General features: G+C 39.4%; 1 protein-coding gene across 18 annotated transcripts in view; it reads right to left on the reverse strand.

Moving 5' to 3' along the window:
* Window positions 1–21,286, reverse strand: part of pcdh15a (protocadherin-related 15a) — a 197,280-nt gene that overhangs the window by 72,606 nt on the left and 103,388 nt on the right. For 14 of the 18 annotated variants that reach the window (XM_034897631.1, XM_034897632.1, XM_034897622.1 and 11 more), the window contains 8 exons: window positions 16,778–16,984; window positions 16,562–16,582; window positions 14,429–14,563; window positions 10,533–10,682; window positions 8,878–9,071; window positions 7,640–7,772; window positions 7,282–7,361; window positions 2,412–2,505 (listed from right to left, as the gene is read on the reverse strand). In XM_034897631.1, the coding sequence (XP_034753522.1) occupies window positions 2,412–2,505; window positions 7,282–7,361; window positions 7,640–7,772; window positions 8,878–9,071; window positions 10,533–10,682; window positions 14,429–14,563; window positions 16,562–16,582; window positions 16,778–16,984 (1,014 nt within the window). The remainder of the gene's footprint in view (window positions 1–2,411; window positions 2,506–7,281; window positions 7,362–7,639; window positions 7,773–8,877; window positions 9,072–10,532; window positions 10,683–14,428; window positions 14,564–16,561; window positions 16,583–16,777; window positions 16,985–21,286) is intronic. The other 4 variants (XM_034897633.1, XM_034897624.1, XM_034897623.1 and 1 more) reach the window with 1 other exon arrangement.

Consider the following 21,286-nt stretch of genomic DNA (forward strand, 5'->3'; position numbering starts at 1 on the left):
TTTCACATCACTTTGTTTTGCTGAATGAGTCCTTCATCTCCACCCTCCCGCAACTCTTTACCCCTCTCTGTCATTCAACTTCCTTCCTGTTGTGACAGCGCTTCTTTCTAGATGTGACATTTAGCCCACACGAGTCAACCAGTAATTTACTCTGTGGATGAGACGTTTCTCATGCACGCACACATGCACGCAAGCAAACACACACACACACACACACACACACACACACACACACACAATACAGGTAATGGGTGTCAGCTTGTACAATCTTACCATTAATATCAGGAAAAAGAGCACCAGCTTGTCGTTATCTCATTCTGTGAGGTGAGGCCCCATCGTAAACACTATTTATTTGCTCTTTTTTTCTCTGACCATGTCACTGTCTCCCCTGCACTTCTACAGTTCTGGGACATTCCCAAGGGGACACGCTGGCAGCATGTATGCTTCTTATACAGCTCCATTTGACTAACACGCATAGTATGCCAACGGATAAATTGTATGTTTATGCGTGCGCAGGTGAGAGGGGGGCAATCCACATTACTCCGGTGACAGCTCATCAGCTAATGTTCATTACCAATCACACACAGCATCTTAAAAAGGAAACCACATTTCACCTCTGCTTGGAGGAGAGACAGCTGTGAAAACTGAGACAACTGAGGTGAAGTCTAATTAAATTAAGCCAGTTTATATGATTATCAACTCTCGGTGGGAGACAGAGCAACCAGCATTTCCCTTTAAGTTATAGTGTCTGCTTGTTCCCAAGGCTAAGTTACAGAGAAAGCTCTTTGTATGTACAAACTCAAAAGACACAACTACTCGTGATGACATTGTATGAGCAGCAGTTTTACGGTTAGTACTACTTAAATGAAAAGAGTATATTTATAATCTCTTAGGTCGCTCTTAAAGAGATTTCTCAACTCTGAAAAACAACTGATGATGTCACATTGATGTCATTGGAGTTATCATATGGCTTGGGCTATGATACTACACATTTATAACAAAGCCTGCTTTACAAACTGGAGATGTGGAGTTTGAAAAATGTGGACATTAAATGATCTAGCATTTTGCCTAAAGAATTGTTATCTTATCTTAAAAAAAACTCAGCATGTTTTTACAATTATGTTGGATATGGTGCAATACCTTAACCTGGTCCTACCAGACTCTTGTACATTTTAATTGTACAAAGATTCTGGCAACTCTCCATTGACAAGTGTTAACTTCCTTGAAGGTGGGTACTCTGTCAAAGTTTAAAACTATTGGATCTGTCCAGAGCCACTCTGGATCTGCCGTAACCAATCACAAACGTTTGGTTATCGGCTTAGCATCGCCAACTCCTTCACCACTGATGAAGCGAGCTAGAAAATCAAAATTTTCACGAACCCCGTTGGGAGGAGGGCCGCAGCATCATGGCCACCAACAAGACTCAGCAAAGATTGTTCTTCCTCGGGCTTTAATTTCTAGATATTCGGCAGCGTTGACACAACGGACCAAACGGTTTTGCTCGCAACTTTCTCCATCATTAGTGCCGAACTCACCGAAAGTTACCAAACCTCAAAGTCATTGTTCTCAGCCACTCCCTCTGTTTGCTGATTGGACCGCAAAATATGTGGCCGGAAAAAAACCTGCGAATATAGGGCAAACCCAGACGGAGCACTGAAAGAATATGAAAATTGAGCCGAAGTACGTGGGAAGGCAGAGACAAGCTAAAATTACTTTGTCATTTTAAAACAATGTGTTAATATTCAAAATCTGTGGAGCAAAACTCCTTTGACAGCTCAAAACAGCTGTAAGTAAAATGCACGCCAACTCAATAAACTAGCAATTATTCACAATTATTCTGCATAATTGTTTATAATTACATATGTATATACAGCAAATATAGTTGTAATTGTCCATTGCCTTTATAATTTCAAAGCCAAACACAGTGACAATCATCAAACAATCAAGTTTAAAAAAAAGTAAAATAATAATAGACTGACAGAACCGAATGTCAGACCTGATTATGTGTGATAGTCTGTACTTTGGGGAAAAAAAAACTCTCACCCTACATAATTATATTCACAGCAGTCCTTTTATCAATCCGTCAAGAAAAGTCTACTAACTCAACAGATTACCAAAATCACAAAAAATATATAATCTCTACATGAAAATCAATGAACAGGCACCCCTTATTATGCTGGTGGGATGCTTATTACATTGGTTGGCACAAAAAACTAGTGCTACAACCGATTTTATGAATCGGTTACAAAATCACAGGGTATTAAAGTGTGCAAGTTCAAACACATTATTTGATTTTCCAGGGTAATGAAGCACTAAGATTCAGTGAGACAAATATCCGAGCTAAAAGCTTGTATGAGAAGATCTTATTTGAGCTTAGGCCAATAGTTTAATAAAGAGGGTTGTGAGCTCACCCCTCCAGGGTTGCCGTCGGAGGCTGTGACAATCAGACGGTACTGATCTGTGATTTCTCGGTCCAGAGGCGTTCCTAGAAGCAGAAGGCCAATCCTGTACAGAGGAGTCAGGGAAGATACTTGTATTATCACACACAAACAACTAGAGACACACAAAAGGCAACACAATATAGGGCTTTGTGTAGTCAAAGAACATTCATTTAAAACATTTTTTACAAACATTTTAGATATTGTCTCACTAATGCAACAAAGGGTGATGGAAAGGGCTGCACTCAGAACTTATTTACTTCCAGATTACTTTGCTGATGGAGTAGGATGAGTTTTAGGCAAAGAGCAGGTGGGCTTTTAAATGCTCCCACTTTGTCTCCCAAAGCACATGGACTACAGACAGAAAGATTCATGTTTCCTTTCCAATGACTGCAGCAGACACAGCGGCCCTCTTGCTCATTCACAAGGTATCATTTGGCATTCCAAACACAAAGCCTGTAGGCATTCCCAACAAGACACTGGATTATCTTTGTTTGCACACACAGACACACAAGACACATGAGTGCGTGTATATATACACACACACACACACACACACACACACACACACACGCAATTTCATTGCCACACTCAGGAGAGTCTCTGCCTGAACCACAAACAGACGGAAAGACCAATGCATCTGAATGCACTGGTAGATTAATGCCCGCTGCAATTCCCCACTTCCCCTTTGCTGCTTCACACATATAGTTTAAAGCTCCTCAGAAAAACAGTCCAAGCTGAATCTGACCGCCTGCCCTGCCCTTAATCATCAAACTAAACAGCGTCATCTTAAAAACAGGCATTACAAAAATCTCAGTAACCATTTTCTATTGTCAAGTCAAGTTATGGTGAACACATTACTTTCAATCCAGTACACCTGATGATCGGTGGTTCAAGATGGTAAATGGAACTTTCTAAGAAACTCCTTACAAATGCAGCACATCATCCTTCGCTGGCCACTGTGCTCATGTTTATTTAAACATTACATTGCACAAGAAAAGAAAATAGCTCTCTTTGTGCTGAATGAGGGTAAGGGTTTGGTGAATGTGAATATGATAATGAAGTTATACAGAGATAATTGTCATAATTACGGTGATGATGATGATGCTGATGACAAAGATTAGGATGATGAATGCAAATTAGCCAGCCTCGGGAGTTTGTTCCATACTACAGCTGAAGTGCTGAACTACACTTGAGCGATTAGGTCTGAGAGGTTCACTGATCTGATGTGATAGTGTCCTCCCTCTTCTCCCCAGTCACCACAAATGAAAACATGTTGTCAGACTGACAGGGTGCTGTTAACAGCATTTTCTAGAGTGGCAATGGTGCAGGTTAGAGGCTATCTATTCCAGTCACACTAAGAAAGCCTTTCATTCTGCTCAGATCGTGTCTCTACATGGTAAACTGGACTTGATGTACAGGACGACGGGCCCATGTGACATGAATGATTTACCTCAGATACAATAACCTTGATGCAATAACAGTCACTTAAGATGATGATACATTTTAGTGATCCCACAAGGGGAAACTAAAGACAAATTTGTGACATATATTTTTACTTGAATTGTATAATCAAAATCACTTGTTTTGAGTATATTTAATTAGAACTGACTCTGCAGTATTTGGTTTCACAGAGCAGTCAAATGTGTACCTTCTCCACAATTGCCAACTAGATACTTGATCATTGATATAATCTGAAGTACCAAAGTTGTCGTGGCCCCTAGGTTAGTCTTCTGTGACTTTGAGAGCTAAAAAAAGAGCTTTGGCTTTAAACAAAAAAGAATAGCAGCAAGATCTGTGGATTATAGCCCCAAAAATGGGATTTTGAGACTGATACTGAAATAGATATTGTGTGTGTAAAAGTGTACAAATCGGATTTGGCCGACCTAGTTTACCATTTCTGTACTGTTATTTTTAGTTACTTATTGGCCAACACATACTTATATACCTATATCTCTTCAAAAAGCCAGTACCAGCCTGGCTAATTTATCTGTCCACTGTAGCTCTTTTTAAACCACAATGCAACGCTAAACTTTATAGAGGATTAAAAACTGTATGAATTAGTTATTTCAAATTGTAATTGATATATAACAATTTCTACATCTATATTTCAAAGTGATATATAGGCTGTTATTTCTATTACAACAGTATGTATTTAAGTGGACATTTTACAGTTGAAATCACCTTCTCAATTACCTCTGGTGGACTTTAAACACATCTTTTGCATTTCTTTATTGACATTTTGTACTTATCAGCCGGCATAGAGTATGTGTACATAAACAAAATCTGCAACAAGTTTCATTATATTGGTTGTGGCCGATATCTTATTTACAGTAATTGATTGTTATCTTAAATCTATTTTATTTCATCAAACAATGTGTTCTACAACAACACTGACCATCACATTCAATGTAACTAAGTAATAATGAGTCCCACCAGACCTGGAGCTTGACTAAAAATACTTGAGACTTGTTTATGATATGTGAACTTTGATCCTACCTCTGTTAGGATGTCATTAGTGACTGCACTCTGTATTGAGTCTGGAGGCGGACAGACTCCGGAACACCAGACTCCGACCAGGCCGGACTCAAGGGTGGGGCTTGGTCACTACCATAATGGTGAGTGAATGTTAAGCATTCCCACCTCTTCCCTCTGGAGAAAATGCCCCATGTGTAGGGAGTTATAGACTGGAGAGCTCATTATTCATAACAGCTGGATGAGCCAGTCCCATATGTAACCTGAATCCAAACATGCAGCAATGCAAAAATCTGTCCACTGAATGATACTGCAGTTCTTAAGGGTTGAAAAATGAGAGCGTGAAGTAGGGCTCTGTATACTGCACACTCATCAAGCATACCAGCTAATCATTCTTGGATTCATTAGGTGCTAAATCAGCACCTGCTTGAAGCTATTATATAGGTTGCTGAGAGCTTGTGATGGGATTGTAATATTTCTGCCACATGGGGAATCTACTAAAGGAAGTGTATCTTTTTCAATTTCTGTCATATGTAGAGATTAAAGTGGCAACAGGAACAAAAGCAGTCTTCCATTATTTTATCCTGTCACTACATTTCTTCTTACCATTACCACTATGAAACCATGAAGCAAGCATCCCTCTATAAAATAACCAATTTGAACACTGGAGCAGATTAAGAGTAAACAAAAGGCAAGGGCCTACTGCTGCAACACAGCTTGTTCTTGCATATCTGGGAGACTGAGGATGCAGACCAAAGAGGCTTTAATCAATTAGTGAGAAACGTGTCTGGCAGGGTCCTGCATTTTCAGTCTCCCCAAGTCTCTCTGTTCCTAATTTGTTAGGTTATTTAAGGGTAAAAAGCACTGACTACTTCAATACGTTGCCTTTTCCTTGCTCCTGACTAGTGATTGAGTTGGGTGTATTTTTCAAATTTTGAAGTTGATTATGAGAGATAAGGTAAGATATTTGGGGTCCATTTCCTATAAAGAAATGTTTGGTGTTTTATGCCTGGTCTTCTCTCAGACAGAGGTGTAGAGAAAGAGAAAAGAAGACCTGAATAGAATACGTTTTCAACTAAAGTTTTATCCTGTGTGATTATTTCCACAGAATTCCTCTGAGTTACATGTTAGCTCTGCCGATCAGCTTCGTTGGAACTTTGACCTAAAAGGAAGAAAGCTTCACGACTGCGCATGTGCAAAGGGGTAACCAAATAGCAACAGCTCTTACAGGGCGAAGCCTATGTGAAATAGAACATCCATTGCATGTCTATCTGTCCAGGAAGAAGGAATCTTCATATGTTGCTCTTTTTGAGGTTTCTTCCCACTTTTACATCATTACAGAATGTAATTCCTTTTGAAGCAAATTTGTGGGTTGTGAACTTGGGGTAGACAAATTAAACTGACTTAACCTGAATTGGCACCATGGACACAAATAACCATGCAAGGTAGCCAGTGAGTGTAAACAGGTGTGGTTTTCCACTTGTTCCATTGTGATTCTTGATGGTGCCAGCAGCCTGTACCAGTGTTCATAGAACAAAGTCATATATTTGTTAATAAATTAGCCCAAACCAATCATAGGCAAGTAAGCATCTACTCCCTAGCATCACAATTATTTATCCTCTCATTCCATCTTCCCCACCACCATCATTGGCTCTGGCTGTCCATATCATCAGAGAGATGACAGAGACTAGTTTGATATAGAGAAATTTGTTTGAAGGGATTCTTTCATAGCCATCACAGTAAAGGAAAGAACACTGTGTCTCAACATAAGATGGTTGTTTGTCCATTTCCCTTTGCACTTGAGAGAACAACATGAAATACAAAGCTTATCGAAGACTTTTACAGCTGACTTGTCCTTGTCTGTTTGCCCATACACAACAGCGTTGTTGCTCAAAAACCTCAATACATTTTTAAAATGATGTCAGAGTTTGAAGGGTGCCCTTGTAGAACTATACAATAATAATATAACTATGATAGTTTGCCAGGGGCTTGTTCTGTTAGTTGGATAGCAATCTAGGAAATCATTTTTTATACAACTATTCTGTTCAACATGCATTGGGAGACGTGGGGAAGACCACATAGGATACAGAAAAACACATTCACAATACATTTACAGTCTCCAGTGCATCTACAGTAACCTGCATGTTGTTGAGGTTTTAGAGGAAACCAGAGACCCAGGATAAACCCTTGCAGACGAACATGCAAACCCCTGTTTCCTATTTCATTTAAAAACATGTTATCAAACTTATTAAAATGCTGCTGATCGATAAATTAATATCCATTCATTCATATATATAAACAATCATACTTCCATCTTAAGTAGGCCTTGGTTGGAATTGAAAAATACTTGAAAAATATCTGGACTTACGATTCAGAGAGGTTGAAGACCTTCTGGGAATCCCCACTCACAATGCGGTATGTGATTGGGTCGTTTTCTCTGTCTGTGGCCTGGGGGAAAGAAAAAGAAAAGCAGGGTCTTAAAGATCAAATAGTGAAGTTGAAGTCTATGAGATGTGACAGCTGAGCAATAAGGATGCTGGACTGGAGTGGAAGTGATCATACTGCATGCTGGAGAAGGGAATGTAAGAGAAAAAGGAAGAGCGTGCAGTTGCCTGAAACTACAACTTACCTTTGTACAAATGTATAAAAAAAAGTCCTCAAACAGAATTAAATGAATTTTCACATTTGTTTTATGTGCAAAACCCATTTATGAATTAGTGACTTACCTGCAGATTGAGCAGAATAGCTCCTGTCCTCATGGCTTCACTGACTTCCAGGTTGTAGGTGAGGAGAGGGAAGCGTGGGGGGCTCTGGTTGTTGGGAGGCAAAACTTCAATGTACACTGTGGTGATGGAGCTCCTGCCAGAAAGAAAAGCACACATCAGATCAGCCCTGTTCAGTCGTATTGAAGTAAATTGCGCACACAGCTTAGTTCATAATATATCGTTTTCATTGCAGAAAACAGGACGAACTCGATAGGTTTTGATTGCATTTCTTTTAAATGGGTTCTTCGTCTTGTTCACAATGGTATCATAAATGTTTATTTTTTTAAATTCTTAAGTGTCAAACACAATTCAAGCCATTTATTCACATTTTGTTCAGGAGAAAATCAGTTTGCTTAAAATGTGCCAGCTTGTTTTCACTTGTTCACAGCAGCACATAAAAATGGAATTCTGTGTTGATTGTACATTTATTCATTGCATGAGACATTTTTGTTGAATTTGTTTTATTTGGTGAAATCGAAGAGGCCACTTATTGATCAATTGATGTTGACGTTGGTGCATAGTGGAGCGTATGTCATAATGTGATTTATTATGTCGTTGTAAGTCCCCTGCTCCTGCTCTCCACCAATCACAGCAACTCTCGGATGAAAACACCGCTGTAGTGACCCCCCATCTCCCCACAGAAGGTGCATGTGCATTAGGTAATCAGAGTGATACTAGAATGGCCAGATTATTTATTAAAAAAACAAAACCTAATGATGCAACATCCACCCCCAGTGCAGAGAGAGCCACCAGGGCCACAAAGTTGACCGCGGTTACGTGTCATCTCCAATCCATCAGTATATGTAAGAAGTAACACTGTCCTGAGATAAAAGTACTTTACTGCTTTATTTTTAAGTTAATAGTTGTGTGTGTTTGCGTCCTCCAATGTCCATTTCTGAAAGGTTCTGAAATGCAAACATTTTTTTACTACTTCCATGAGCACCCACGGAGGAAAACATAAATCGGCGCCTATGCTTGTCAAAAATGTTATTTCTTTATAATTCAGCACAGTGAAATATTTACATGTTATTCAGAAGCTAACTTGCTAATGAGCACATATTGAACACTGGTAGCTCCTCTTCAACCCGGAGGAAGCACAAAAATGAAACTTTCTGCATATGAATGAGTTCTAAAACACCTTAGTGAAAAATCTGGTTTAAAAAAAAAAGAAAAAAAGGAAATGAGCTACTGTACAATACCTTCTCTGGGTCCCTTGTGCATTGTCAGAGGCCTTGACAGTAAGTGCGTAAGATCGTCCCACAGTCAAAGTGACACCAGGCGCCACAGTGATGCGTCCAGTGCGATTGCTAATGATGAAATGTCCCTGATCACCAGCCAGTATCTCATAGGTCACCAGACCATTCAGTCCCTCATCAGCATCTGTTGCTGTTAACTGGAAGAACAGAGGGAGAGAAAGAGATGGATACACATTTTAATATGTTGATATTTGTATCTGTAGTTTTACAGATTGAGTTCTGCACAGCTGCAGTCAAGCTTTAAATATTTCACAGTAGGAGGTTGTGACTGACTTCAATCAAGTTGCCAACCCACAGTAGAATCCGTTTTGGTGCCCTATTATCAACTAATAGAGACATGACCTTTGTTTAATGTAAAGATAAGAAGAAATGGTTGGAATTTAGCTGGATGTATAAAATCTACTGATGTTGCAATCTGAGCAACTTTTTCTGCTGGCTGCAATATCGTCACTCATAGTAGTTTGGGGACCTTAATAAGCTTGGACTGGATGACGTAAATTCCACGCTACCTTTGAAATGAGATGGATTACAAAGATGTGGAAAGACATAGTCCGTTATCGAATAAAATAAGCAGCAATAATTTTCTCCAAGCCCATTATTTAGGGCATCCTGCTGCTTGTAATTAAGGACCCTCATGGCGTTGGCTTCATATCTTTCAAGCCTCAGAACTTTAATACAAGTTGCCCAGACCTCCTTTTTTATGCTCCTGATGTTGGCGTAAAGGCGGTAGCATCAAATGAGCAGTAACATCCTCTGGGGGCCTGCGGCTCTCGTAAACGGCTTATAAAAATTGTTTAAGCGGTCATACCAAACACTCTGTGACCCTTAGCCTCATTTCAGGGAGGGTGAAATGGCTGGTTTTTAAGACAGATTAAAGTGACCTTTTCAGTGTCTGACATTTTTTTGGTAAAGCTGTGCTGAGAGGACAGATCAATTATAAGACGGAAAGATCATGCTCCGACTACCAAATAAAAGACAATGAAATTATGAAAGGCCCCACATTAATACATATAGCAGAATAGGGTTATTGATTTACATTTTGAAGACTGTGTGCATTTACATGTGTCTATGCATGTCTTTACACATGACGTATGCATGTGCATGTAAGCTGGCTTTAGTTAGTATAAGTATATGTATATGTTCATGTATGAAAAGAAAATCATTACCTTTAAAGCCAGTGCTCTAATGAAATCAAGTCCATTCTCAAAATGTATCAAAGCATATAAAATCCTGTTTTTAAAATCCTTTTCATGCAAGGGGAATATTTCTAAATGGTCATCACGGATGCCAACCACAGTGAATTAACTTCAGTCATGATAGGAGCTGACCTGCTGGCTAAAAGGTTTCCCAGGCCTGTGCGGATGGAAAGAAACATTTTCTCTGACTTGTCTTTCATGACTGCAGATGAGACGAATGGAACTGTTCTGGGGGTTTGCCTTTCAACACAATGCACTGGGTTGTTGGTGTTATTTTCTTTGTGCATGAAAGAAAGTGTGTGTGAGAGATTCTATGCGACAGGGACAAAGACGAAGGCGTAAAGCAGAGTGCCAGAGCAAGAGACCAAAAGAGAAGGAGAAAGTCAAAAGGGGATTGATTACCTGTAATACCGTCTCCCCCGGCCGCATGTCTGTGAAGACGTCAACACTGTAGGAGACCTTAGAAAACGTGGGCGTATTGTCATTGGCATCAATGACCAGAATGTTGACAGTTACTGGTCTACTCTGCTGGACGCCATCTGATGCAAACATCTGTAAACACAAGAAAGGGAAATGAAGAAATAAATCACAGAGAAATTCTTTGTTTTTAATTTAAGCATATGCTTTCAGGACTGTTTTGCTTTGATAAGACCACTAATCAAACTTCAACATGTCTCTACCACTGCATTTAGTCACTTACACTTTCCATAATTACATGTTAATTTTTCATTACTTCAACATTGGAAATGCATTTTAAGAGAAGAGAAGAGAGAGCATAAAAAATGTCCTAAAGGACAGTTTGCAAAATGAGCAAACTGCATGTTTATGTGTCCTTGGCAGCTCTGATTCCCAGTACTTGGCAGAGAGAAAGAAAATGGACTAAGTAGAAAAACAAATGAAGTAAAAGAAAGAAGAAATCTAAACAACAACTGCTGTATGTCAGCAGCAAGAAAACAAGAACTACATGTTTCTTCTGAAATGGAAATGATGGGCCTTGCTGGTTAAGCTCTACATCAGGAGAGTGCCTTTAGTAACAGCTAAACATTCACAGTGAAGGTGTTGTACAGAAACACATGATAGCATCCATGACAGCAGCTACTTTCTCTTCTATCTAACAGTGTCTCTGTTCTCCTGCCAGCTCCCTGAGAGAGATGCCAGACAATTTTTGGGAGCCAAGAGAGAAAACAGATTTGGATTGACTGAGTCACCAGAGTCATCACAACTGTATGTATGAACACTCCATACTCCATACACGTCCCTGCACAAACACACAGATGTAACAGATGTAAACAATGTCACGCAAGCCTCCTCATCCCTCTCATGCAAACACACATTTTAAGGTCTCATGACATGGTGGTCTTTGGATGCTTTTATATAGACCTTAGATGGCCCCTAATACCATATCTGAAGTTTTCTTTCCCAAATTCAGCCTTGGTGCAGAATTAGACTGCCACTAGAGCCAGTCCCACAATGAGTTTTCCTTAGTATGTGCCATTTCTGAGTCTATAGCTTATGAGGAGGAATAGGATGTTGAGGAGGAGGGGGAGGTGGCCTTGACCAACTGCACTTTGCTCATTTGAAAGCCATGGTATGTCTCATGGGTGGGCCAAATTATCTGGACGGGCAAAGCAGAGAAAGGGGAGGTAACCATTGGCTTATCTAAGCATTAATTTTCTCAGAGGCAGAGCAGGATACTGAGGGCTCGGTTTACACCTATCTCCATTTCTAGCCACTGGGGGACCAAAGGAAGGCGGAGGGAACTCATATTAATGCTATAAAACCTCATGCAGTATAATTTTCATGCCATGAAACCTTTAACCATTTATTCATGCTCAAATGAATAAAATGGTACAAGGACACAAATATTACAGGTGCAGTACAAGGCATACACAAACCCATGTGGCCTGTGGCGTGCAGCTGGTCTTTACAATATCACCTAATAAGAACAATTCTCAGTTCTTAAGGGTAGCAATGTTTCCACCATATGTGGCAGCTACCAGTTATAGCAGAAAGGCACAGTACTTAGCAAGCTGTTTAGCCCTCTTTTTGGTCACACCAAGTTGTGGCAGCCCTCCTACTACCAACCTGCGTGTGCCCTATGCTACCGGATATTAAAACGAGTAGTCTTCACCTACAGCCTAGCTCTGAGATGGTATTTTGAAAGAAATTCTTTTTATTAGGAATAATCCCTTGAGATATTTAAGAGAGGTTGGTATTTAACTACATTGGTGTAGAATGCCTTCTCCATGCTGCTGGGTTTAAAGGTGAAAACTACCTCCAAAATGTGTGCGTACACACACACCCACACACACACACACACACACACAACATGAACATCATAACTGTTGAAGGAAAATATATATATTGGATTGTATGCTCTCTCGCCGTCCAGTCCAGGATAAGCAGAGTAATTATAAAATTTGATCTCATGCTCAAGTTTACACAAAGAAGGAAGATAACATCTCCAGAAAAGCAAAAACACAACTATGACAGATTCAATGTGTTATCTAATAAATATTATGTTAACAAGATTTTAGCAAGAACTCAGAAAGCACAGCGTTCACTTGTAATGTCTGATAATACGGCCAAATTAGATTATTTCTCCAAAATGCCATATGTATTCTCGCGGATCAGTTTGAGTTCAACAAAAACATCTGACGCATGAATCATACTCAATGCATTGGCTCATGTAGTTATGTATTTTAATAGTTTTATATAAGATTTGGACACAATGGCAGGTTGTAAAATGGAAGTGCAGATTTTGTACCGCATGTGTAATGAAAGCAAGCAGCAGCTTCAGTCCTCTGTCAGCGTCTACACAGGATGCGATCAGGCACAGTTCTGCTTTGTAGATAACCTGCATTTGGGCAGTGTTCAGAACCAAATATAAACATGAACTGATGTTATGTGTGTTAAATGGAAGAAAATACAATTAAGGCCTAAAAAGATGCTTTGGTTGACAGTTACAAATTAAAGCGTGAATGAAACAAGCAAACGTCTCCAAAATCTTTCAGTTCATTTCAAAAAGCTTGTGTAGCCTGTACTGTGTGTAATGTGTAATAGATTAATTTAGTTTGAGCGCTGGATCAAAGTATGACCCCAGTATAAAAATAAGGTACTTGCCATGATCGGATTTCTACAATCATTCCCAAAATATCGTGGGAAACGTTATTATAATGATAATCAACAAACGTTCCTGAAATACTACCATTACCACTAAAATATTGAACAACACGTTTAAAAAGAAATTAAGTTTATGGTCTGACTTAACTGTCCACAGGACTTAATTGAAATGCAAGGACTTTGAAGTAAGTGTGTGTTACCATTGTTTTAAAAAGGTCCCCATAACATAACAGCAATAGACAGGGGCACATCGCTGTTATGTTGAAGATAAGAAGATTAATAAAAGCATTTAAAAAGATGAACACAGAGAGAAGTTTGGCATTTTGGGAAAACAATTTTTTGATTGTGTGAGTGTTCCAATGATTTGTAACTATTTATACTGTAGATTGTATAGATACAGTCCATGGTGACTGAAAGAGCTCAAGGCAATGCATCTTAAGAACCACAAGCAAACAGATAAAACACAAGCAAATTAATAAACATATTCATCAATTTGACAGTAGATAAGGGACATATAGGAATGGGCTTCCCAGACAACACAAGCAAATAGAGAAACACATAAAAACAACAGAACTAAAGAAATAACACAATTAGGTTCCCGGGGTTGCTGAAAACTGATTAATAATTAATAACGGGCCAAAGCTAGACATTTTGCTAGTATCTTGAGTAAAATCAGAATCATACGGTTAGAATGTTGACCATTTTCATTGTGTGCTCTACAACTAATAATGTTTCTGTATTTATTTGTGTTTTCCGTATTGAGATTTATTTTTGACATGCTTCCTTTGCAAAACTTGTGAAGATATGTTCTTTATTTGTGCTTTGTCTATAGACATGAGTTTTCTTAATTTCCAGTATATAGCTCTACATGGCATGAAGTGGGGATTAACATGAGATAAAAGTTGTTGTTTTTTTCAAACTGAAATTACGAAGCTAAAGCAGTTGGATGTCACTTTGGTTAACCTTTGGATGGAAATTATAAATTCAGCCACTGCTATTTGACCACTGATAAAGGTCATTTTGCTCAAAAAGTGTCAGGTCAGCTTTGTATCTGCAAATGCCTTTTGGTATGGAGCTTACATGTGACTTATATTAATATACACAGAATAGGAGCTCTTAGGTCATAGGGCTCTAGTGCTGTCTTGCAGATAACTAGTACTGAGTCTGAGGCCTACCGTAAAAGTATAGGACATCTGTTTCTCCCGGTCCACAGGTTCAATGAGCCTCAGGTAGCGGATTATCCCAGTTGGGGTCAGGCCAAAGATTGTGGTGTAGTCTTCCAGGGTAATTCTTACCATAGGGTCTTTTGTCTTCCAACAGAAATATATACAAAAAGAAGCATGTTACCATGGTGACATTAGTGTTTCATCTTTTTTTTATTTCAAGCTGCAGCTGTGTGGCTGAGAAAACCTATTAGACAGTACATTTTGATCAGCCAAAGAGTTGAAAAAGGAATGGCAGATCTATTATCTGTCTTTAGAAAACAGAGAAGGAGCTGTGGAAAGAACCAGAAAGCAATGCATTTTTAACATGTTAGTATCAATAAAGAAAGCAAGAGAGGGAAATGGCTTCTGCTAAAACACCCTGAGTTGGTCCCACTTCATTTTTAGGGAAGAAAAATATCGACCCCATTAAGCAGTTGTTAAAAAGGTCTGGGGTTTAAAGCTTTTGTTTTGGGTCTTGAGATGCTAAATGAGCTAGACAGCATTTTTTAAAAGAGCCAATCACCAAAGATGTGTCAACACTGCTGTGGTTAGACTGTGTTAACAAATAAACCTGAGGTCTATTGTGGTTCATTGCTGTGAGTCGGCTTCGATTCACGTCCATCAATGAGTCGTTTTAAGAGAGTTTGGTAAACAGCAGGACTCTGGTGGCTTATTGATTTTGTTATCTCTGTTTCCACTCCACTTTGATTTGTTAATCTTCTCCAAGGACTGAGTAAAGGGATATTTTAAAAGATGAGCTAAAGGTAGTAGTCAATTGCTTTGGCTGTGTGTGTGACAGTGTGTTTCCACAAATTTGTATGCAAATCTATAAGTGCACTTAGGGCATGATTGAATTTAAAGCCTCCTCTATTGTGGATGGTGAACACACATGCAGACAGGCACCCACACAATCACACAATGTTAAATGTATATAACATATATGTCAAAACACCCCCAACTACTCACACAACAACCAACTCATAAAATTATTTTAAAAGAGGGTAATTGCACAACTTTTGACTGAAGCAATCGTAGAAACCACAGCAAAAAGTCCATCTGCAGAAGAAGAACACAGCACAGCAAACAACACTCCAAACACACTCCAATTAGACAAAAGTCAGTGTATCAGCTGGATTACACACACCAGTCATTACCGGAGACCTGCATAGCATTTAATTCACCTTTTATGAAACAGAAAACATATAATTTATGCTGTCACAAATTGTTGTTTAGGATGTCTCCAGTAGTGATGAGTGCTCGGTTTGTTTTTATGTTTGTCAAAGTGATGCATGAATAAGGTAGGGATGTCCAAAATAGATTTTCGGACTAGGTATAAACCTGATAAAGGCTTCTTTAATGGATCTGTTTTGGCAATGTAAAGCCTATCCACTTCTGATCCTTTGTTTAACTTACTGCACTCCACCACAGCTTCCCCATTTGTAAAAACACTGGAATCACTTTCTAATGCGTAGCAAAGTGGGCAACTAAACAACAGACGTCAGTTTATTTATATTCCCACTCATTGTGCCATAGCAAGGAAAGCTGGTACTTTTAAGGTACACCAAACAAACAAAAGTAATGTGTTTAACCTTCAGCACTTTTTTCTAAGTGGAGAAGAAGAGAAGTTGTCTAAATCGGGTCCAAACTTTACTGTCTCAACAGCCCGAACTCACACTGCAAAGATATTATATAAAACAATACAATACAGGAAGCTAGAGCCTCCAGTAAATATTGAAAGAACACATTTAAACGTGATGCATGCTTAATGCAGAGCTGTTAGGCAGTCATATCTATTAAATTAATTGGCTTTAAGGATACAAATGGAGGCCTACTTTAATTTATTAAGTGTCCATAGTTCAGCTGTGTTATGCAGGAAAACATAAATATTGGATTAATCTCTGTATCAAAAGAAAAAAAACTAATTATTAAGAAAATTTAAATAATCGGCGATTATGAGCAAATTGTTGGAACATCCCTACATTGCACTCTGTGTGTGTGTGTGTGTGTGTGTGTGTGTGTGTGTGTGTGTGTGTGTGTGTGGGGGGGGGGGGGGGGGGGGGGGGGGGGGGGGCATTGCTTCTAAAAGCAACCCGGTTTACCTACAGGTGTATCACCAGGAGCAAGCTACAGGGAAAGAAATACAGCAGGGAAATGATTCATGAACACGTTATTTTTTTGTGAATCCAAAACAACAAACCCTAAATCAATATTTAATCAATGCACTACAAGCACTTTGTGTTTGTATGCACACATGCATGGGTAGATGTGTAAAGTGTAGACAACAGTGAGCCTATTCTGAAAAAGTCCCTTTCTTTCTACCTCCTCAATGTCATTATCCAGAGCGATGATTCCCAGGGCAGCAGTGAGGTTGGCACTGGCTGAGATAGTCGTACCCACTGGGGAGGACTCACTCACATATCCCTGGTAGGTAGCAAACTGGAAATATGGTGCCTGGTTGTTCTCATCCAGGATGTCGATAATGAGGTCAGCATATGCTGGGAGGGGGTGACCGTTGTCCTGTTCTGCCTGACATAAAAAGAGAGAAAGAGGAAGTCATAGTCTGTGAGTCAAATATCAACACGCCTACAAGGAAGTTTACATTAACTATGAAAAAACTGATAACCACTCTGCTGGAAATTTATTAAAAAGTAAAAAATAATGAGTTGGATGATGAAAGTAACACACTTAAGATTTATGCTCTCCCAACTCTTATGCAGGCACAGGGACAGAACAGCATACATTTTTCTAAGTGGCATTTCAATTACAAAAAGTTACATTGACTAAATTTAATCAGGGGTCAATTTTGGATTAGGCCTTAGTAATTACCAGAGCACTTAACGCAAATACCATCATTTGTCGGGGGGAGGCAGTAATTAGTGGCTGTTGCTGCTCCATCAAATGGGTGACCAACGATAGAAGGAGACTTAATGGAAATATTACTCGCCAAGTCAGTGCCTAAATTGACCAATAAACTAGAAGGCAAGCTACTAGCACTTTTTTTCCGGTGTGGTCTGTCTCCGTTAATGATTGTGCAAACTGAGCTGGATCCTGTGAGTTTCTGTATAGTGTCTCCGTTTTGCCTGAGAGCTTAAATAAACCTAAAAATCTTTCTCCAAAAACTGACATAAAGCATCAAGTCATGTAAAACACCTAATTTAAAATGTCACCTTGCAGGTCTGCAACAGTAAGTAATAAATAGTAAGGTTAAATTTCCTGAATCAGGTAATAACAGACGGTACAGTTCTACAAAAACTCCTACCACACAAAAATCAATACACTTACTTAATCTATAAAATTCTACAAAATACTAGAACATGCAGTGTAATTGGACATAACAAATGTTACAGCTTACAATTTCCAGAACTGTACACTCTTCCGAACATGCATGAGTGAAATGTTAAAGCACCTGCATTCAAAACAAGTATTATTGTAATACATAGTGGAACACCAACTGTATCAAACAATCACCAGAGTGTAAACATTCCTTCCCCTTCAATTTCCAGGTCAGTTGGTGGGTGACATGATGACTGCTTAGGTAGCACAGCAATTTACCACAAATTAAAATGTGTGTTGTCCCAGCTATTCAAACTAAAGAGGCTGCACTTTAACCCATGTCATGTCATACATCAGCCCAGTGAGACCAAAACCAAATTAATGTGACCCGGTCAAGCTGTCACGGCAATCTTTCCCCATTCTTAGCACATATGCCACAATTGGCTCCCACACTGCGATGCTTCGTAAACATTAAGGCTTTGAAAATACAGATGGAGAGGGGGAGTAAAGCGACAACAGCTTAAGCCATGACCTGGAACTAATTCTGCACATTAGCTCAATTTCACTAGGCTTGTGTTGCAGAGTGCCTCCTGTAACAGAACTGCTAAATGGTTAAGTGCTGTGGCCAAAACAAATCTGTAGTTTCTTGTTTATTATCTTTATTTATATCCCATGATTGCAGATGCCTGCTTAACACTTTTAGGCACATCAAGTTGAATTTCACTCCATTTTTTATTGGCATCGCAATGTTATGCCAGATATCTTTCCCAAACATCTTTTTCCCTTATCTGAGTGATAATAAACAACACCCACACTGCGCTGACCAAAAGATCCAATCTGCTTGCACAAACACCTGAGGGAAAAGTGGTGTCACTGACAGCCAAAGTGTGTATGCCTGGATGTTTTCTCTTTTTCTCAACATCCACATACACATTTTTGTCTGAGAGAAAAAAGAAAAAAAAAACTGTAGGATTACAGTGTTCCCTGGTGATTTGGCTCTTTAGTGGTGTCCTTACCCACTGCTACAACGCACAGGTCTGCAGGAGATTCACTGTTACCAAAAGTCACTGTTAATCATTATTGATTCTCCTGTCCTGATTCCATCATCCTTAGAGTGACATACTGTATCTGTTTGCTTTTCTTTTTTAATTTTATTTTTAACCAGACTGTTGCTCTTCATCTCCATCTGCCTTTGCCACTCATCTTTATTTCACTCCAGTCATCCTGGCGAAAATGACTCTATCAGGATCAATCATAACTGTTGATGAACAACAGATGTTTTTTCTAAAATATGATTGTGATGCTGCAGCTCATTCCACAATTGGCTATTTTAAATCTCCTAAATATTAACTACATCACATACTGTGCTGCATCAGAGGACTCTAAAGATACCCAAGTTTAATTCTCACTTTTCTGTCCCTCGTCCTTGAGCAATGGCTCCTCCCCCATTTCTACGACTCCGGTAGATAAGGCTCCTACAGTACAATCAGATCACACATCTCTCTATCTATCTTGGCATTTCCCTGCTCCCCCTTTGAACTGTCTCCCTTCCACAAGATATGCACAATCCTCCCGAAGACATGCAAAATGCCTCTCATAAGATCAATCTCCCCTCACCTTCTTCCTCCTGTGGACATCAAATCTTCCTCTCATCTTGGTCCCCAGCTATCCCAGTAAACAGCAGGTTACACAGTGCTCAGAGTTGTCTAGAGGTTAGTGATGGGTGGATAGAAAGTTCATCCGCACTGCACCAGCACCACCAAGGCAGTCCCTGAGTCTGCTCTAAATTAAGATTCATGGGACCGCACCAGCCAATCCTTCTGCTAAGTCCATAAATCATAACATCTTTTTCAGCCCCATCTCCAAAGCAGATAGAGATACAGTTAATGGCCTTCAAGACTGAGGTTATCTAGGTGGAGTGGTAAAGTTTTATGCTTAAGTTACAGTGATATGAGTTAAACGGGATATAGAACATTACATTAAAAATACAGGGTAAAGAATTGGTATGTGTAAGAAAACTTTGCAGAGGCAGCACAATAATCAAGGTTTTACCTTAGCTTAGGCTGAACCCTGATTAGGACAATCAAGCTCCATTTGGTTCAGTTACTTTCACGATACCAGAATAATCGCCATAGCCAATAATTACTTTTTCATGACTTTAAACCAGATTTTATGACCAAACATTCTGCAATCTCTGTGTAAGCATGAAAAGTATGTGTCCTAAATCACAGGCAGCCACAAATCAGGAGAGAGCCCTCTACATCCATGTCTCTCCAATCACATGGAAAACATAACATTAGAGAAGTTGCTAAAACAGTCTCCTATATTTCCATAAATGTCTCACATCAGATGACGAATTAAGGTTAAGTAGGAGATATTCTATATCCTTGATGTTCCACTTCCCGGATTGCTCCCGTGCAGCAGGACATTCCGCTGGATGCGAGTATTTTTGTCCATTTCCTTCCGCTTTCTTTGTGTTGGAATTTTAATTCCCGGTGGATTTATGAGGACCATGGTTAACTGCTCCTTAGATATCTGCGTAGTAAATTGAGACAGCTAGCTAGACTATCTGTCCAATCTGAGTTTTCTCTCCCACAACTATTTTACAACGGCTCCTTGCGGAGTTTGGCACTGCCCATGATGATTGTAATGGGTTTACAGAAATGCCAATAAACCAGAGCACGATTTTCTTCTATTCTGGAATGCTATGTGGACTAGCCAGACCCTCCTCCAATCCACAATGTGGAGATAGTCTGGCAAGGCCAGACTTAGTTGGAGATAATGCTGTGATGTTTCATCATTAATTGCCTATTAAATACAGGGGTGTTCACGTCTTCACCATGACCTGAGGAAGTCCATCAGTGGTTGAAATATTAGATCAGTCATGTACACATAAAATTTAAGCAGTTTGTCTTTTTTTTTTAATCCATGAGCATAATTTGGTATCTACCTTTTCTGAAACTCTTCATCAGGCTACACTAATTACATTACTAGTTAAATGCACAGTGTTGGTTTACATACTTACATTACGGCAGAAAGCAGGAGTAGTAGTAGCAGTGGTAGTGTTATATTGTGTGTGTACTTTCTTTTTAAACTTAGATTAGGATCCAGTGCTATCTGAAAGTTGTTCCTTCAGCCAAGCTTTAAACAGTTATGTGAAGGCATGGCAACAATGGGATAACAGAGTGCCAGAAGACCTGGGACCAGTTGACCACCTGCCTCTTAACAGATCATGAATGCATAACATATTAAATCAGCAGCACTATAAATGCATCAAAATGTAACAGAGTCAAAGTAATGATTTTTCTCTAGAAATCTTGTTAAAGGTGCTCAAAGCAATGTTGGGTGACGTTACTTCTTTTTGATGTTTGAAGTATTTTCAAACAAAATTGAGACTAGCTCGCCCCACCCTCCTCCTCATCCCGTCCCGTCCCCCTCCCTTCCGTGCTTCTGCATGGGAAAGTCACCGGACGACACAATCTTATAGCCATTCTGAGAAATACACAGAGAGTTGTGTGGAGCTGATAGTCCTTATTAGCTTTGTAGAAACTCATT

This window comes from Etheostoma cragini, chromosome 17 (assembly GCF_013103735.1).
Source record: "Etheostoma cragini isolate CJK2018 chromosome 17, CSU_Ecrag_1.0, whole genome shotgun sequence".
In the NCBI taxonomy this organism is placed as follows: domain Eukaryota; kingdom Metazoa; phylum Chordata; class Actinopteri; order Perciformes; family Percidae; genus Etheostoma; species Etheostoma cragini.